At 34.7% G+C, this 16,498-nt stretch overlaps 1 protein-coding gene across 4 annotated transcripts in view; it reads right to left on the reverse strand.

Annotated features, from left to right (window-relative positions):
* The window catches only part of FBXL17 (F-box and leucine rich repeat protein 17), a 281,585-nt gene that overhangs the window by 90,084 nt on the left and 175,003 nt on the right, over positions 1-16,498 (reverse strand). For 2 of the 4 annotated variants that reach the window (XM_055698556.1, XM_055698555.1), the window contains one exon: positions 5,503-5,579. In XM_055698556.1, coding sequence (XP_055554531.1) covers positions 5,503-5,579 — 77 coding nt within the window. Of the gene's footprint in view, positions 1-3,937; positions 4,100-5,502; positions 5,580-8,128; positions 8,236-16,498 lie in introns of those variants that run through there. The other 2 variants (XR_008730168.1, XM_055698557.1) reach the window with 2 other exon arrangements.

Consider the following 16,498-nt stretch of genomic DNA (forward strand, 5'->3'; position numbering starts at 1 on the left):
TCCATACATTGGGTCATTAAAAGAGTATGAAAGAGAAAGAAAATCTGCAGAGGATAGTAAGACATAATAGGGGAAAGACTGATTTTGAGAAGAAGGAAAACTTGGAACTCAATACAGCAGGTATTCAAATCATTTTGAAAAAGAAAATGAAAGCTGTATTTATTTAAATTGTACAAATTAAGGAAGAGATTGCAAACCAGTAATGTGTGAAGATGAAATCTTTTTAACTCAAAAAGGTATTTACTACCTGTGTGATTCTGTCTATACGTAAGTGCTGCATTTATCCCACAAAAAAATGTATCTCCCTTCAGAGTAATACTGTACAAAAGGCATGATGTTTTAGAAACAGATTTTAAAATGTTAACATTAGGAAAGAAATAGCTGTAGAGAGATCAAGCATTAGAGAGATTTACTAATCCAAGTGAGAAGTAGAAATGAAACAATCTTTTGTGAGGAAATACAGTATGCTTATTCTTTATGATTTATATGACAAACACTAAATACTAGAGAAAAAACTCAAGTGACTCTCACGGGATTTATCTGTATTATTCAGTAGGAAGACCTGATCCCTTGATAATTAAAATACTCTATTTTAAAATAGAAAGCATATGTAGTTGAAATACTAAACCATTAGAATTTAACAGCATCTTGAAAAACTATTTTAACATTGTTAGCTGTATCTCACCTCTCAGAAAAGAATCCATAATCCAGTTACAAAGAAAAAGCCGTAACTTACATTTATGTTTTGTCTTGTGACAGCTGGACACTGTCTTATTCCTCCTGACATCTACTTGTAACAGCTATGCCCCATCTATAACATTTTAAAATAAAAACTAAATAATTCAATTATAGTTTGCTGAAATGCGTATTTTTGCTTCCGCAAACATTCTCACAGAAGAAAAACCTTTTAAAAAAATCTCGTGTCCTCAGAGACACTAAATATATCAGCAAATGATGAAAAGAGGCAATATGAGAAAGGAATACTCACCATTTTAGAAAACAAAAAGGTGACATACCAAGTGAGCCCCTTTTTCAATAGTCAGAACCTTAAAGGTATCAGCAAAATACTGTGGTTCGTCCTTGTGCCAAGCATCTAATTTGAAAAGCTATGTGCAATTACTTTATAGCTAGAAATAGAGACTTCTAAGTTGGGCAAAACCCAGAACTACTCGGTAATGGAAATTCTACAAGATAACTATTGAGAAAACTGTCACCTTCTGCAGGTTACTTGACAAGAATTGTTACAAGATAAACATATTCCGCAAACTGTGCTAACTGCACTCTTACTAATGACAGCTTGGGTACTTCCGTTTTTCAGAAATTTCTTAAGTGATGTGCCACGGCGCAGCTGTACAAAGTGCTGAGTTTGAACATTTCCTTCAACACTTTTTTCAGAAATTGTTTTTGGGTTTTTTGGTTGGGTTTTTTTTTTTTTTGGGGGGGGGGGTAGCGGGGGGGTAGCGGTGTTTGGTTTGTTTTGGAGTTTTTTGTTTTTCTTTTTCTTTGCTCTGTTAGTGGAAACCTGCAATTTAAGGCTTGCCTTTAAATGATATTCTGCACATACAGCAAAAACCACTGGTCTGAAAGTGGAAGCAAAGCATTAGAGACTTTTATCTTTCACCACTAGTAAGAGAGCAGTTCTAAAGTAATTCTTAGTAAATTTACACCTAACACTACTGCAAGATCAGACCCTTAAAACATCTAGTCCTGTTTCACAGGCTAGTCTCATCAGATCTTTTCATCTTTGAAAACAAAATTTCTCTTCTGTGGTTCAGAGTGCATAGTATTCTGCACCATTACAAACTTTCTAAGTAAGAATTTACTTAAACCAAATTCCCAGCACTAAGGATATCAATAAAACCCAGAACTAGAGCATAAAATTGAAAAGACAGTTACACAATTCTTGTGTGTGCTTGCTGCCCCAGCTCACTGCTATACATCTTCACATCAACCTAATTCATTTGACACACAGTCTCTACAGAGCTGAGAAAGCCTAGCTTTCTTACTAGTTCTTAGTAAAAGCTTAAATACACCACCACCCCCCACCACCCCCATGTTTAAGTAATGTTAAGGTTGTGACACCAAACAAAAAAAGGCAGGAAATTCAAAGATAACACTGACAATCCATGCTTAATTCATGATTGTTTAACAAAAGGGCAAAACAATATGAGGAACTAATGTCAGCTTTAACTTCGCTCTATGTTCTTGGGCAAACAGGTTTGCATCTCAAAGCTTATACTAATTCAGTCTCTCCTGTCAGTCTAGGTAAATTTTAGTGATTACTTGGCATTTAACAACGTGCTGGATGTAAAGAAACTTTAAACTATTTTCCAGCACCACAGCATGTTACACTGTAATAAACATAATTTATTAAAAATGGATTTTTGGAAGATTATGCTAGACAAACATAAATAAAGATATTCTATAAGTCTTTCAGAAGTAAAGAAATCACACTTTGTATACAAAAAAATATAAAAATTAACAAGTTTGTAACATGAAATACAGCAAATTTATTTTCTCACAAATTAACAACTTTTAGTATGAACACATCCTTCAGCTCTTGTTTGAATCCTCTGCTGTCAGTCTTTTTGTATAATAAAACATTTTTCTGGGCAACAACATGTCAGAGAAAGTACTGCTGCCTATGACTACATTATCAGGGTGTAGGCTTTTTAATTAATCTTTTAAGCTTCAAAACAAAACTCAGTATTTTAGTGTACTTTAAAAATACTAATTGCATATAAGCAGGTCTGTCTGGTAGTCTGCATACCATCTTATTGTAGAAATTGGAAAACAAAAGAATGAAATTAATAAAATCATGAAGTTCATGCTTCATAGTCTTCACTAGAGTACATGAAATTACCTCATACTTACTATAGCATTAGTTGCAGGGCAACAATTACATTTTTTGCTGTAATTATTTTATTTATTTACTGCAATTTACTTAAATTTGGTGTCAAGATTTTAATTTCCAAAGCCAGCACAATTATGTGTTTCACCCTCAGGATTATCAAACAAAAAAGCATGGTTGCATGCATCTGGATGCTTCCACCCAGTCATAGCCTCACACAGTCTGAACAACTATGCATGTGAAGTTATGAGTCTCTAAGACCACTCAAGACCACCTGAATGATCCCACAAGAACTCAGGCACATGCTTCTCAGCTGATTTCCTCTACTTGGCACAAACACAAAGGTGCAGAGGCTTCAAAAGCCTCTACGGAAGAGAATGGCTGCTCTTTTCCTGTTGTAGAAGGAGGCAGCTTCTTTGACAATGAAGTTCAACTACAAGCTGAGCTTGCAGCGCTGTAAGGAGCTCACATTTTTAATTTGGCAGCACCTCAAACAAATGTGGGAAAGTCTTCCAATGAAGCATCAGGAAATAAGTGAAAAAGGAAGAAAGGAAAATGGCGAAGCCTGACTCCACCATGCAACACTCCTGCTAACCTAATTAATATTCACTTGCTATCACATTATTAATCTTTAAGACAAAATTTTGACTCCTTACAAAGCATAAAATATGCTTATAAATTCTACTTTGCTACAGTTTATTTTGCATTTTCAGCTCGGCTATCAGAAACAGATGAATATATTTGTCAGGCTGGCATGCTGAGATATGCTGAAGATTATGATGATAATCACTTAGTCTTAATAATGTATCAAAAATCAGTATCACAGCTGTTTTGCTGGATGTCTTACTGATCCTTATTAACATAAATATTAAAAAAATTAAGTGAGCAGTTAAACCTAGTATCAACACTATCAACTGAAAATGTTCTCCAGTTCCCAGTAATGGACTGCAATGATGTGGAATGACTGCAGAATCCAACACATTAGTGATCGGTGAGCCTCAGTCCACAGAAGACAAAAGAAGCTCAGGTTGGATGACTATGGTTGCCAAGCTAGTCATCTAAGCTCTCCATATGTTCTCCACTTACTCATTCTGTGTAACACGCTTCCCAGTTTTCATCTGGCCATGGTCACTCCCTTCCCCTCCCTCCATTCTTTCATAAGCAAGACCTTTCCCATCCTCATTTCTTTGCTTCAGTTTCTCAGTGCGTTTCCCTACTTCGGGAAAAATCCTGTTTTCCTCTCAATACCTGCAGCCAATGAAGGGTGAAATCAGTTTGAGAAATTATTAATCCTCAGATGTAGATCCTATTATTCCTACGACAATTCTTTCTACATGGGTTGCCAAAGTCAGAAAGGACAAAAATACAGCTAACAGACCTGCAATACACAAATGGACAGTCTCACTTCCAGCTGAGGTCCTGCACTTTTGACCCTATAGCACTGATAAGAAGCACCTTCATTGTCCATTTGTGTTCTACAGTCAATTCCCCTCCCTGAATTTCCAGCAGACAGTTCCCATTTCACAAATTCACCTTGGCCAAGTGGTATCCAGGCCAAGAAAATGTAAATTTTCAACTTTGGCAAGATCTGTTCTCCACATGGAAGGACAACGCATCTCTGCAAACCAGAGAAAACAGTATTACAGACTCATGCTCCCTCTCCTCTGCCATGCCCAAAACTCCCACAAGTGTTTTGTGTTTCTCCCTACAGCTGTATTGTGAGCTCATGTTCAAATACCATGGATGTGAGGCAAGCTGAACTCTGCAGACCAATGTACCCTTGAACGCACCCCTGCAAACCCCAGTGAAGTGCAAAATATGAATGGGAAAATAAAAGAATGAGTTTGTGACCACTGCAAAGGTAATTTATCACTTTGACATAGTAATTCTTTATAAAAGCTATGGAGTAAAAAGTTAAAATAAAAAAAAAGAGTGGATGAGAAACTAAAAAATCTGAAAACCTGTGACGCACATCTCAAAGATACAGTTTGTAAAGCCTACTGAAATGTAGGCATGTTAAGTGGGAGAAATTTGAGCATTTGACTTTACTGCAGAAATAAGTGTCTTACTTGAGGTCAGTGTCTCATTTGAAAAAATCAAAAAAAGATAAAGCAGCCTCCGCAAACATACTCAAGTGCTCAGAAGCTTTCCTATTCCAGACACAAATTTTGCCTCTCTATGTGGCCTATCAGCCAGAAAGCCTAATGCATAAGCTGCTCCTATTTTATCATAACAGCATTTTAAAGGGATCATGAAGTTTATTCAAATTTTACAGCCTACAATAGGTAATCAATCCACACTCATAGCTGCTTAGTTTTGCTTTTACACCATCCAGAAATGCACATATATATTTTGATTTTCTCTCAAATGCTCTCCTGGTTTCCAGGACAATCCAAAGGCCACTCCACCCAGTCTGCCCAGTAACCGTCACTTCTATAAGGAACACTTTGCAGCACATATGCACACTGACTTTCATACATCTAACCACAGATATTTTTAGGCATGTCACTTTTTGTATATTTCCTATTTTTATTGATAAAGGGTTTGAAAATTTTTATCTATAAATTTCAGACACTTTTTATAAGAGACCCTGTGCAAAGCTAGTACAGCTCTATCTTCACAAAACCAAAAGATGTAGTTGTATTACATACCATAGTCAGTGATCTTACAGGACACTAAATACAGCTCCCTCAGGTTCTGGCCTTCTTTGGCAATCACCTCCACACATCTGGAAGACACACACAGTAAAATCACTGTTAAAAGACACAAGATCATTTTCAAATAGCAAAAGCACAGTCCATAAGTCTAATGTATTGTATCTCAATTTTTTCATTTTGTAAATTGTTCCATACAGTTCAATGAAAATATATATGGCTACATGTATGCACTGGCAAAAAATATTATTGTATCTTGAATGCTTTTATATCAATATTTTGATAAATATTTGAATATGTGAGTTGCTTGAAACATATACAGACAAGTCCTTGGGAGAATAACACAAATGTGAATTTCCATTTCTTTATTAGTCTGTAACTTTGGAAAGCTTCTGTTGAAAGATTTAAGCTTTGAGTTCCTTCTTCTAGGGAAGAACTGTAAATGCACTGTAATGAGGACAAAAGATAAGAAAATTAATTTCAAATCCATGTTTGTATTCCTTCAGCGATTATTGCAGGAGTCAGCATGCATCAGATCATGAAATGCTACATGCCACTGATGTTCCAATATGTTGCCAGAGAAGCTTGTACAGATCAGAAGAGCTTAGTTGTTTGCCTTGTCCCAGCTGTGATGAATTTGCAATGAAACACGTTAAGATTTTTTCTGTTAATCTTGTTTGACTTCTTGTAAGCAAGAACATTAATATGAATTAATTAATTAAATAAATGATTAATGAAATAAAACAGGGTTACTACATACTTGTGATCAAGTCTATATTAATGTTATGTTTGCAACTGCATTGTCTGTAGTGTATCACTTCAAAAATATAGTTCATAAAATATATTTTTATTCCAATTAATGTAAAAGGCACTGCTGTTCATTAGATCAGCCAACATGACTATTGTACACATAAAAACAATTTAACACGTATATTTTATAGGATAAATCTTAAGAATTTCTTCTGATCCAATATATTCCTCTTTAATTTTCTGATCAATTACCCGATCATCTACTCTGCCTCTTAAATCAACCCTTCTAGTGTACACAAAATTAAATTACTTGCCAATTTAAAACCAACAACAACAAAAAAGGTACTGCTGAATTTGTCATAGCTTTTGGAAAATATACCAACATCCTCAGGGACCTTTTTCTTCCACTTACCACCACCAATAGATTATCTCCCAATCTAACTGTTCATGCTGCCAATTTTAGATTTTAAAAGCAACCACCTAAATCTTACAGCTTACAATAACATAACTGAATGATAGCCCTTCCTATCTATTTGTCCACTCCCTGCTTCCTTCTTCTAAAATCTAGAACAAAAATTCACTACTACTGCTAAAACAGCATGCCTCTGACAGAATACCTTAATCATAATTCCTTTATCACCATTATAAATTTTCAACCCTTGAAAATTGTGAGAGCATAATATTTAGAAAACTTTTGCAACACTTATTACTGGGAAGAGGTTGCCTTACTGTATGAATATACAAAGAAAGGAAAGAATATTTAACATGGTAACCCCTGACAGGGAAGAAAAACAGGGTTAACCTCTAGATTCTATATTTGTTTAAACCCGCAACTTCTCTGCTAAGAAAATCAGCAAGCATGACAGTTATTTCTCTTTTAGAAGTTACAACAGGACTATGCTTTTTAATGTAAATTAACCCCAAAATTATACATTTTCATTAGGTTATTTTCCTAAAAATCAGGTAAGATTTAGAGCATTAAACACATTCTATGTATGTCAAAAAAACTTCTGTTCCTGTAATACATGATTTTGAACAAGGATACTTGCCTTTGTTAATTGGCTTATTGACATCACCTAGGCCATGAGAAAGATTTTTAAAAAAACTTATTTAGTAAAATATGTCCTAATAATGAGATTTTTATTGATATTAGTAATATGAATAAAAAGAAAATTATTAACCTGTATTTTATTAGACAGTATGTTCATTAGATATTTCAGCAAATAAGCTAGAAATGAAAAGTGAATGGACACAGCTGTTAAAAGAAGCTTTTATTAATTTTTATCACATATATAATTTAACAGAGTACTGAAATTATGAGACACTTCTTACTTTGGATAAAAATTCCGAACCTAGAAAAATATTTTGAAAATTTTATCTAATGACTCTACAAGTTTTCAAAATATTCTGGTAATTTTTGCCTAGTGAGAGACAATTAATTGATGAGAAATCAAATATAGCACTCAGTGTCTAACAATATCAGAAGACAGTCAAGATGACATAAAAGACTACCCAATTTTCCCTACCACTTCAGTTATGCAAATTTCCAATCAATCAGGGTCAATTTTTTATTATTGGGGCATAGACATATCTGCATGTGCATCCTTCAGCATTCTTGTATGCTTAAATCTCAGGATGTTGGACATTCTCTGGCTTCAAACAAAATCACTTCAACTGTGCAGAAAGGAAGTTGTAATTTCTGTCCCCACTCCCATAGGATGCTGGCATATATTTACAGACCTCTCTTAGCTAATAAACGAGTGCTAGAAATGCAGTGTTTGAGAAGAAATTTTAGATGCAGTCAGTCACTTGATTCCAGGAACAAAGGACAAAACTACTTGCCAGCGTGGCCTTTATATCCTTTAATCCTTCCATATAGTGCCAGATCTAAGGGTTAAAGCTTTTTCAAGTGGCTTGAGTGACTTCAATCCTGTTCTTAATGACATCTTGGAGTCTAAATGAAATACTGTTCATGTTGTCCTAATGGAAAAAGAAAATGTTCACAGTCTTTAGCTATTTCTATTAAACAAAACAACAAAAAAAGAGGCAAAAAATATAGCTCTGACTGCCTCATTTCTTTTTGTTTTTTGAAAATATTACAATCATGTAACATCTAAAAGAATGAGGTAATGACATATCTAGCTTAGAGAAGAAAAAATCTAAATATAGTTGAAATATTGAATTTATAGGGGTTTTTTTCTCTGCCTTCTATAACTTGCATAACTCAATCTAACTTCAGTTTTAATTTCTGTTGTTCTTTCTACAGATCATTTCCATGTAAATCAACTTGCAGACATAGAAGAAACACTATATAGGGCCTCATTATCCTCTGTACGGTAGAGGGTCACACAATGCATAATTGTTAGTAACAACTGATTCTTCACAACATCAGGAAAAATAAGAGTACTTGTGTATTTATTACTTCTACCTTTTAATCTCTGTTAAATATGACAGCAAAGAAAAAGGTTAAAAGAACAAAATTAAATTAACCTTTTCTAAAAAGCAAGGATCAAGTCATGTTAATTCTTTTGTAATAATCCATCAAAATTACATCAGATTATTGCCATATCTCTCTCTGGAAGTCTTTGTATTTACAATGTTGTTGAATATAGACAACAAAGAAGTTAACCTTAAAAACACATCAGCATTATACTGGTAAATAAAGAGAATCTAAGTTATTATTTAAAGAGTAGCAAATGACAGAAGTGGGCAAAAAGATAGTTGAGCCCTGTAAAACTTGGGGACCAACCCCTATGTGCCAGGTAGCTAATGTGATGCCTCTTGGGCATGGTAACAAGAGAGTGCCAAGGCAGGGAGATCTTTCTAAATCTCTTAACCCACGGTTACTGAACAGGCTTTTATCAGCTCATCCTACTAATTTTAATAACAAAGAGGCATGCAACATTTCGGGGAAGCAGAGAAAGTTACAGGGACACAGATATTTCTTTTATATTTTTCCTCCTAATGTATTAAAATAAAAACATTCTTCCAGGAAGAAAAGTAATTTTCACACTCAAAGTAATTTATTACCAAAAATGAGACAAAGGTTCACTGGCCAAAGGATAAAGAAATAAAACTATAATTAGAGCTTTGATAATACACAACTCTGGATCAGAGCTGCCCAAAGCTAAAATCTCTTCACTTCTTATTTTATAAATCAGTATTATTTAGAACCATGTAATACATGAAAATATGAAAACAGAGAACATAAAATACTTATTTTAGGAAGAAACTGCTTATTAATTAAACTTGAAAATATTATTCAGCAAATTCTTATGCCAAGCTTTCTCTAGATCTACTCAATATTTTATGAATGCTTTTCTCTGACAGACTGATATGCAATTCAGTTTTATCGCATTTGATTCTAACAGTAGAGAAATTAATATCACACACTGTAAAATTTACAGTGCAATCATAAGCAAAAGGCAAAGATAAGAAATTGATTCCACACAAACAAGCCAATCAAACAATATTTCAGAAACTAAGAATATAACTAGAACCATACTACTTACTGTCAATACAAATACTTACAAGACCAGAGATGTAAGACAACTAGAGCTTGCTCAGCACTGATATTGAACACATCATTTCAACATCCCAAAGTTCACTATGTTCAGAGACTAACAAAGTTAAGACTGTCTCTCACTGTTATAATTTCTAAAAATGTCCTCCTACTTGAAAAGCTAAACAAATCTCAAGAACAAAACGATACAATTATAATGTTGCTAAAATGCCAGCATTTAAAACTCTCAATCTGGGTTACAGAAACTATGGAAATCTGTCTACTAATATGTACGTGCATTTATTGCTCTTCCCACCTGGTCTGAATACAGGACCGGAAAAATTACTTAAGTGTACAAAGATTTACTGGTATAAAGCTTCTCTGCAAACAAGTCTCTTCTTCAAAAGTAACATAACTGCATGACTGAGGCATAGGTAACTTCAAATTTAGGACTATCATCTGGATGGCTCTGACAGATAAATCTGTGCAATGAATTCGAAAAGTCAAGGTTTCTGACCTTCCATGATGTAATGCAAAATGGAAGAGCTTAAAAATCAGAAAGTAAGTAATTTAAAGCCCCATAATTTTCTTCTCTTTACCCAACTGATACCTACGTTCTTTGACTTAAATGAAAGCTTAAGGTTAATGATTTAAACTGTGCAAGCTTCTACCTGTGAGAAAAGATACAAAAGATCTTTGAGTAACAGAAATTCATTGTGTTTTCTATACATATACACGGCTTTTATGTTTTCGGTCTAATTCTAAAAACATTGGAAAATCATGTTTGTAACAACTGAAAGGAACTAATGAGAAAATATGACTACGGTATTTGTGGAGTAAATGGTCCCGGGAGACCTCGTTACAGCCTGAGATGCTCTGCAGCCCCAAGTGAAGCTAACTGGAGTTGCTATATACTGGTTAAGAGATCACAATTTAAGGGAGTGAGCTTCACTGACCACAGAGGTGAAAAAATCCAAAACATTAACAGACTACCTTGGCAAGATTCAAAATTAACATCAGAGTGTTTACATGGCTTCTTTGCATTTCATTGGCATATTTGTCTCTGAGCAGTAAAGTGAACACCTTACTATCCTTCAAAACATAACCAAGACCACTACTGGAAACCAAAAAAAAAAAGCCTGGAAAGAACAAAAAGACTAAAATATATATCATGAAAAACCAGAAACCTTTCACAAAGAGATATAAGGAACTCCTCAAAAATTAGAATTTCAAAAGTTAAAATCAGGCAGAAAACAGTAGCTGTCTACAAAATAATAGTCATTGGTTTTGATAACTCAAAAATTCCTATGGAAGGCAACAATGTAATATAATACCCAAGTCTCTTCAATAACTAAACTGAACTTCTTACCACAGAAGCACATACAGAGTCTTAAGAAACTGATGTGATCTGAAGCCTTCTGCACTCAGAGGGAATAATCTGAAGGCTAAAATAGTGAAAGGTCTAACATTTTACTGAGAGATCTGTAACTCCTTGTAAAACCTTGTAACAATAGATGATGAACTTCATAGGCTGATGAATACTTATCCTTGGTTCAGGATTCTCTTTTATTGGTCTCTCTTTATTTACATTATGAACAACATATCTCAATATATTTTTTCCTAATACTTTAGAAGAAGAAGAAGTAGTATGATTTTTACTTGTCTTTCCATTATCCTGCTTGTCCTGGTTTCAGCTGGGATAGTTAGTTTTCTTCTTAGTAGCTGGTGCAGTGCTGTGCTTTGGCTCTGATGTGAGAGCAATGTTGGTAGGACACTGATGTTTTTAGTTGTTGCTGGGTGATGTTTATACTAAATCAAGGACTATTCGGTTTCTGGGGCCCTGCCAGTGAGATGGCCGGGGGGGCATGGGAAACTGGGAGGGGACGAAGCCAGGACAGGTGACCTGAACCCCCCAAAGGGATATTCCACACCATATGATGTCATGCTCTGGGTGAGGGGGAGTGAGCAAGTGGCTGCATGGTGCTTCGTTGCCGGCCAGGGTTAACCATGACACCGCTATACAATTTTTACTGCCATTTTAGTATTCCAATCACATTCAAAATACGTATTTTAAAATTGTTTTTAATTTGAACAGCAAGAACTGCATATATAAGAAACAGTATTAATCACAGAAGCAGCAACACAGGGTAAGACTTTCAATCAAAAACACAAACTGAATTTGAAAAGCACTTTTCATCAGGAGCCGATATGCAAAGTGTCTCTAGTTACACAAGTTAACAGCAACTATCTTATGGCAGTCACTAATTTTTGATTAGCAGGGAGGCATTTTTTAGAAAATCAATGTAATTTAAAATTAGGTTTACCAAAGAGTTTTGCCACTTATAGCACAGGAAAATAGATAAGCTTTTTTTCACACTGGAGCTCACAAACTACAGAAGTAAGGGCAGACCAGTCCCACCGTGTCTTCCTGTGCTCTGAGCCAGTCAGACACAAGCAAGCTCCAGTCAGGGAACTACACAGATAAATTAATCAGCACTGTGCTTAAGCCATAATGCCCTGTCTTTCAGCAATAAATATCTATTTTCAAATATTTATTAGTAGTCTTATCTAAAATTAAATGCCTTTATAATTCCTGTTGCCCTGACTGCATGTAAATCCAGCAAGCAATTAGAGCCAAGAAAGGAGAGATTTAGCAAATTGTTTAATTCCACTATCTGACATCTACATGTAGTAGTATTTCAGGTGGCCTTTGATTCCTTTCTGGCTTGGAGGAACTAGATACCATAATGGATTTGACAGAAATAAACAACTATGAAAAATAATTTTTTTCTAAACCCCTCACGGATCTGATTTTCCACAGCTAATCATGCTGAAGTCTGAAAGACAATTAAATGGTATCTCTTAGTTTTTAAGAACTTTGAAATATTTTGGAATTCAGATTTGAGATGAAAAAACCCATTTAATACAGCACTTCAAATACAGTTTCTTAAATCCACTGTGGCAACTTGTCACCTATCATAAGCAAAGACAAGGAACTGTTAATACCAGCAAGCCAATGCACGTTTCTTAGCAAGCATTGTTTTGTATTATGCAAACAAATAAAGTCTTCCTTCTTGAACTGTTTCAGTTGGGCCTTTCCACTGGAAAACTGGTAATATACTTGCTTTACAGTTATGATACAGCTGGATTACTTTGCTATATTAGGGTGCTGGTGTAGAAAAGGCATTGCTTACATACATGTTGCTTCTTCACGGCTAATGTCATGATGGCTTTTCCTAAGGCAAGTGTAAAGGTAACTATCATAATGTTATCTAATTGCAAATACAAAAATGTACAGATTTAGAAAATAATGACTACACAGCAGCTGTAGACAGGATCAGGAGTTGGCAAACTAGATTCTACTTCTATGTATGTAAATAAATCCTTGTGAATTCAAACAAGATACTTGATGTCCCACCACCTTGGTTTTATTTACATAAAGTGTACTGCAGTATACAGAGAGGGTGTGATGACATTCAGCTGCTGAATGTGTGTTCTGGCTGAATAGTTGAAATTATTAGTAATTGACGCTGTACATGGAAAGAAGTTCAGAGACAGAACATGACGCATGCTGCTGCTTCAGAGTGCAACGAAGAGACACTCAGGAGAAGGAAAGCCTGAAGTGTTTGCTGTAACTCTCTTCCAGCACAAATCACACAAGCGCATATGACAGCGCAGTTGCACCATTTCTTGCATGGGAAGACTGCACTTTGAGCAGGACTAGCTTTACTTCTTCCTGGCCTTTTAGACATTATATTTACATGCTTCAGGCCTCAAGATTTTTCCTGGAGTTACAGTGGCCTTGGTTTTGATAGATTTTTTTTTTTTAAAGTAGTCTTGTGCCATCCCATTAAGGTATAGTATGTAGAGTAAGAGTGTCCATAATCCATTTATTTTTACTGTATGCACAATAGCCTTCTTGCCTTAAAAAAAGTTTAACAGTAAAAATAAGAAATGGTAACTGTACTGCTGTGCTCTGACTTCCTCAAAATGTTCTTTATACTGTCCTTTTAGAACACTTGGATAAACTTTACAATATTTTCATAAAAATTAAAAAAAATCACCTGGTATTTTGAAAATAAAGTATTTATAAATAAAGTGTTTATACAGCTCTATACTTCTTTATCTCAACAAGGACTGCACACATATGAAAGAAGATTTCACCACATTCACTGCTTGATTTTCATACCAGAGAAGCTGAGATACACTTCACTGAGCTTTGCACACAGGCAGCTAAAGTAATCTATTGAGATTTACTCTTTCAGTCCTTTGCATCACTTTTTTCTAATCCAGATAAAACCCTAACCTCTAACCAGCTATTCTTTTATGTATACCTTTAAAGACTATTGTTTCTTGAAATGGCAGTGCAGATCATGGTCAATGGGTGATGTGGACTGAGAATGGACTTAACCAAGGGTCTCTCCTGCTAACTTTAAAAAAAGAGCAAAACCTCTGCCTCAGTTTCTCCTTTCTGAAACGCAAACACGTTCTATAAATTTATCTTTTATTGTGCTGTAAGCAGAAGTGATTAAATATGGGTAAAGGCTGGGTTCTGTGAAAACATAAAATCCGTATAAAATTTTGATAGATACTCTGAATTCTATTCTTGGGAGCAGTACTATTTCTAAGAGATATCATGATCTAAATTTATATGAGATGAACAAAGTTTACAGGGAGAGGAAATATCTTTCATTAGACAGTTAAGAAAGTAAAGTCTTTTACAGGACATAAGGAAGCTTCCTGCAAAACAGTCCTATCATCAGATCTGATCTTTCTCCTCTACTGCTGAAGGACATTTAAGATTGGAGAGAATTTCTGCTTATATAAAATGATGATAGAGCAGAAGAAAAGCCAAGATAATTAAAGAGGAAAAAAATAAAACCCAGTACTCATCATAATTCATGTATCTTTGGAATTGATTTGGGGTCCAATTCTCTTTATATTTTAAGAATTAGAACAAGTTGGTAGATATGTTACATTAATTTAATGCTGCTGATGTTAGTAAAACTGATGACAGAAAAAAATGAAGCTCGGTTTTGGACAAATGCTATTAAGAAGAGAGATTAAAGAATGAGCAATAACTGATTTCTACAGTTCTAGGCAAGGCCAGTACACTCAGGTCTCTCTCAAAGGTCAGCATCACAGCAAAACTTGTATGTGAAATCTGGTATATTTCTGATAGCGTGTTACAATAAATTTTTAAGTATACAAATTTCAGCCAAGGAAAAAACCTCCATAACTACTACATTATTAAAAGTCTTGATTTGCTGTGGAGTACTATATAAATCTTGATAAGAATGCCAAAGTTCTTAGAAATTTCACTTTAACCTAGAGAGAATGCACTGAGATAGCAATGACTCTTACAAAAAAAAAAAAATGCCTAAAGACATATTTCAGAACCTCTTCACAAAATTATTATGAATTCCTTTCCATAAGGCTGTCTGGCTAGCATTTCTATTGCTGGTACACTGCTTGGAGAAAGCAACAACAACAACAAAGCCTGATGGTACTGTCTGTGCTTTGTATTAAGTAAAATTGCCTCCTTTTAACTCAAGACAGCAAGGATACTAGCAAAAATATTTACCAGAAATGAAAGAACAGTATTTGTTAATATGTGTCAAAATCTTAGCAGATCACCAATTATGTTCTGTAAATACGGTTTTTAATACCACCAAATAATGTACGAACTTTACCTAGTATTATTGAATTCTTAAATGTTCTTCAACACTCAACAGAGCAACTTTTCATATTATCCTACTGGAAAATGATGTGGCTAGGCAGAGTAGTAGGATATACTGCACCCTTTTAAACTGTAGGAAGAAAACATGTCAGTTTTCAGTAGCTGGAAAATCCATAACTAGCAAATGAAAAGAAGGAGATATTCCTTTCTGTTCCTGATTTAAAGTACCATCAAAAAATCAATCAGATAATTAGTCTGTATTGCTGTAGTAGGTAAAAACTGACAATTTTCAACAGGTAGGTTAACCCATTGTTAAAATCTGTAAACTAAAAGTAAACCCTAGAAGATATATTCTACCTAAATCAAGGATTTATATTTTTACATGCAATGCACATAATCTGTAAAAATTAGCTTTATTAATTGAGCCTGAATGCTGATCCCTGTGACCCCTTAGAATCTCACAGAAAATGCAGTTTCCCAGACAGTTATGCAGCAACAGAAACAATTTTTGGCACCTTGAACATCTTTGCATAATTAAGAAGTCCAAAAGCACAAGAAGATTATAAATTTACCTTATATAATGTGATGACAGATGCTTTACACAGTAAGATGTAAGTGAAGAAACATTTTTCGGTCCCCCCTGTCTTAGGGTCCCCTGAGTCTTGTTAAGATGGTTCTGATTTTGTGAGGGGATTGAGCATGCTGGTAATTATATATATTTGGTGTATCATAGCATTGCTTATAGTTTTGTAAAAGAAACATCACTGAGCGTTTCTGCTAGCACTTCCATCTGCAGAACATTGTCTCACTGGCTAAAAGCTATCTTATTTGTTAACATGTAATAAATTGCCACCCAAAACAAAAGAAAAAAAACCTTAAGAACAAATAGCATGATTTTGACGAAGTTCTATGAGTTTGGTAATTTCTTCTTCCTAATCTACCAGAAGCATTTAACAAACTATTGCACCCAACAATTAATATAATATTCTAGCTGTTTCTCTGTTCACTAATGTAAATATCCTGAATCTTCTCTAAGTTTAGATGTCTTTCCAGCAAGGCTT

Source organism: Falco cherrug, chromosome Z (genome assembly GCF_023634085.1).
Source record: "Falco cherrug isolate bFalChe1 chromosome Z, bFalChe1.pri, whole genome shotgun sequence".
Taxonomy (NCBI): domain Eukaryota; kingdom Metazoa; phylum Chordata; class Aves; order Falconiformes; family Falconidae; genus Falco; species Falco cherrug.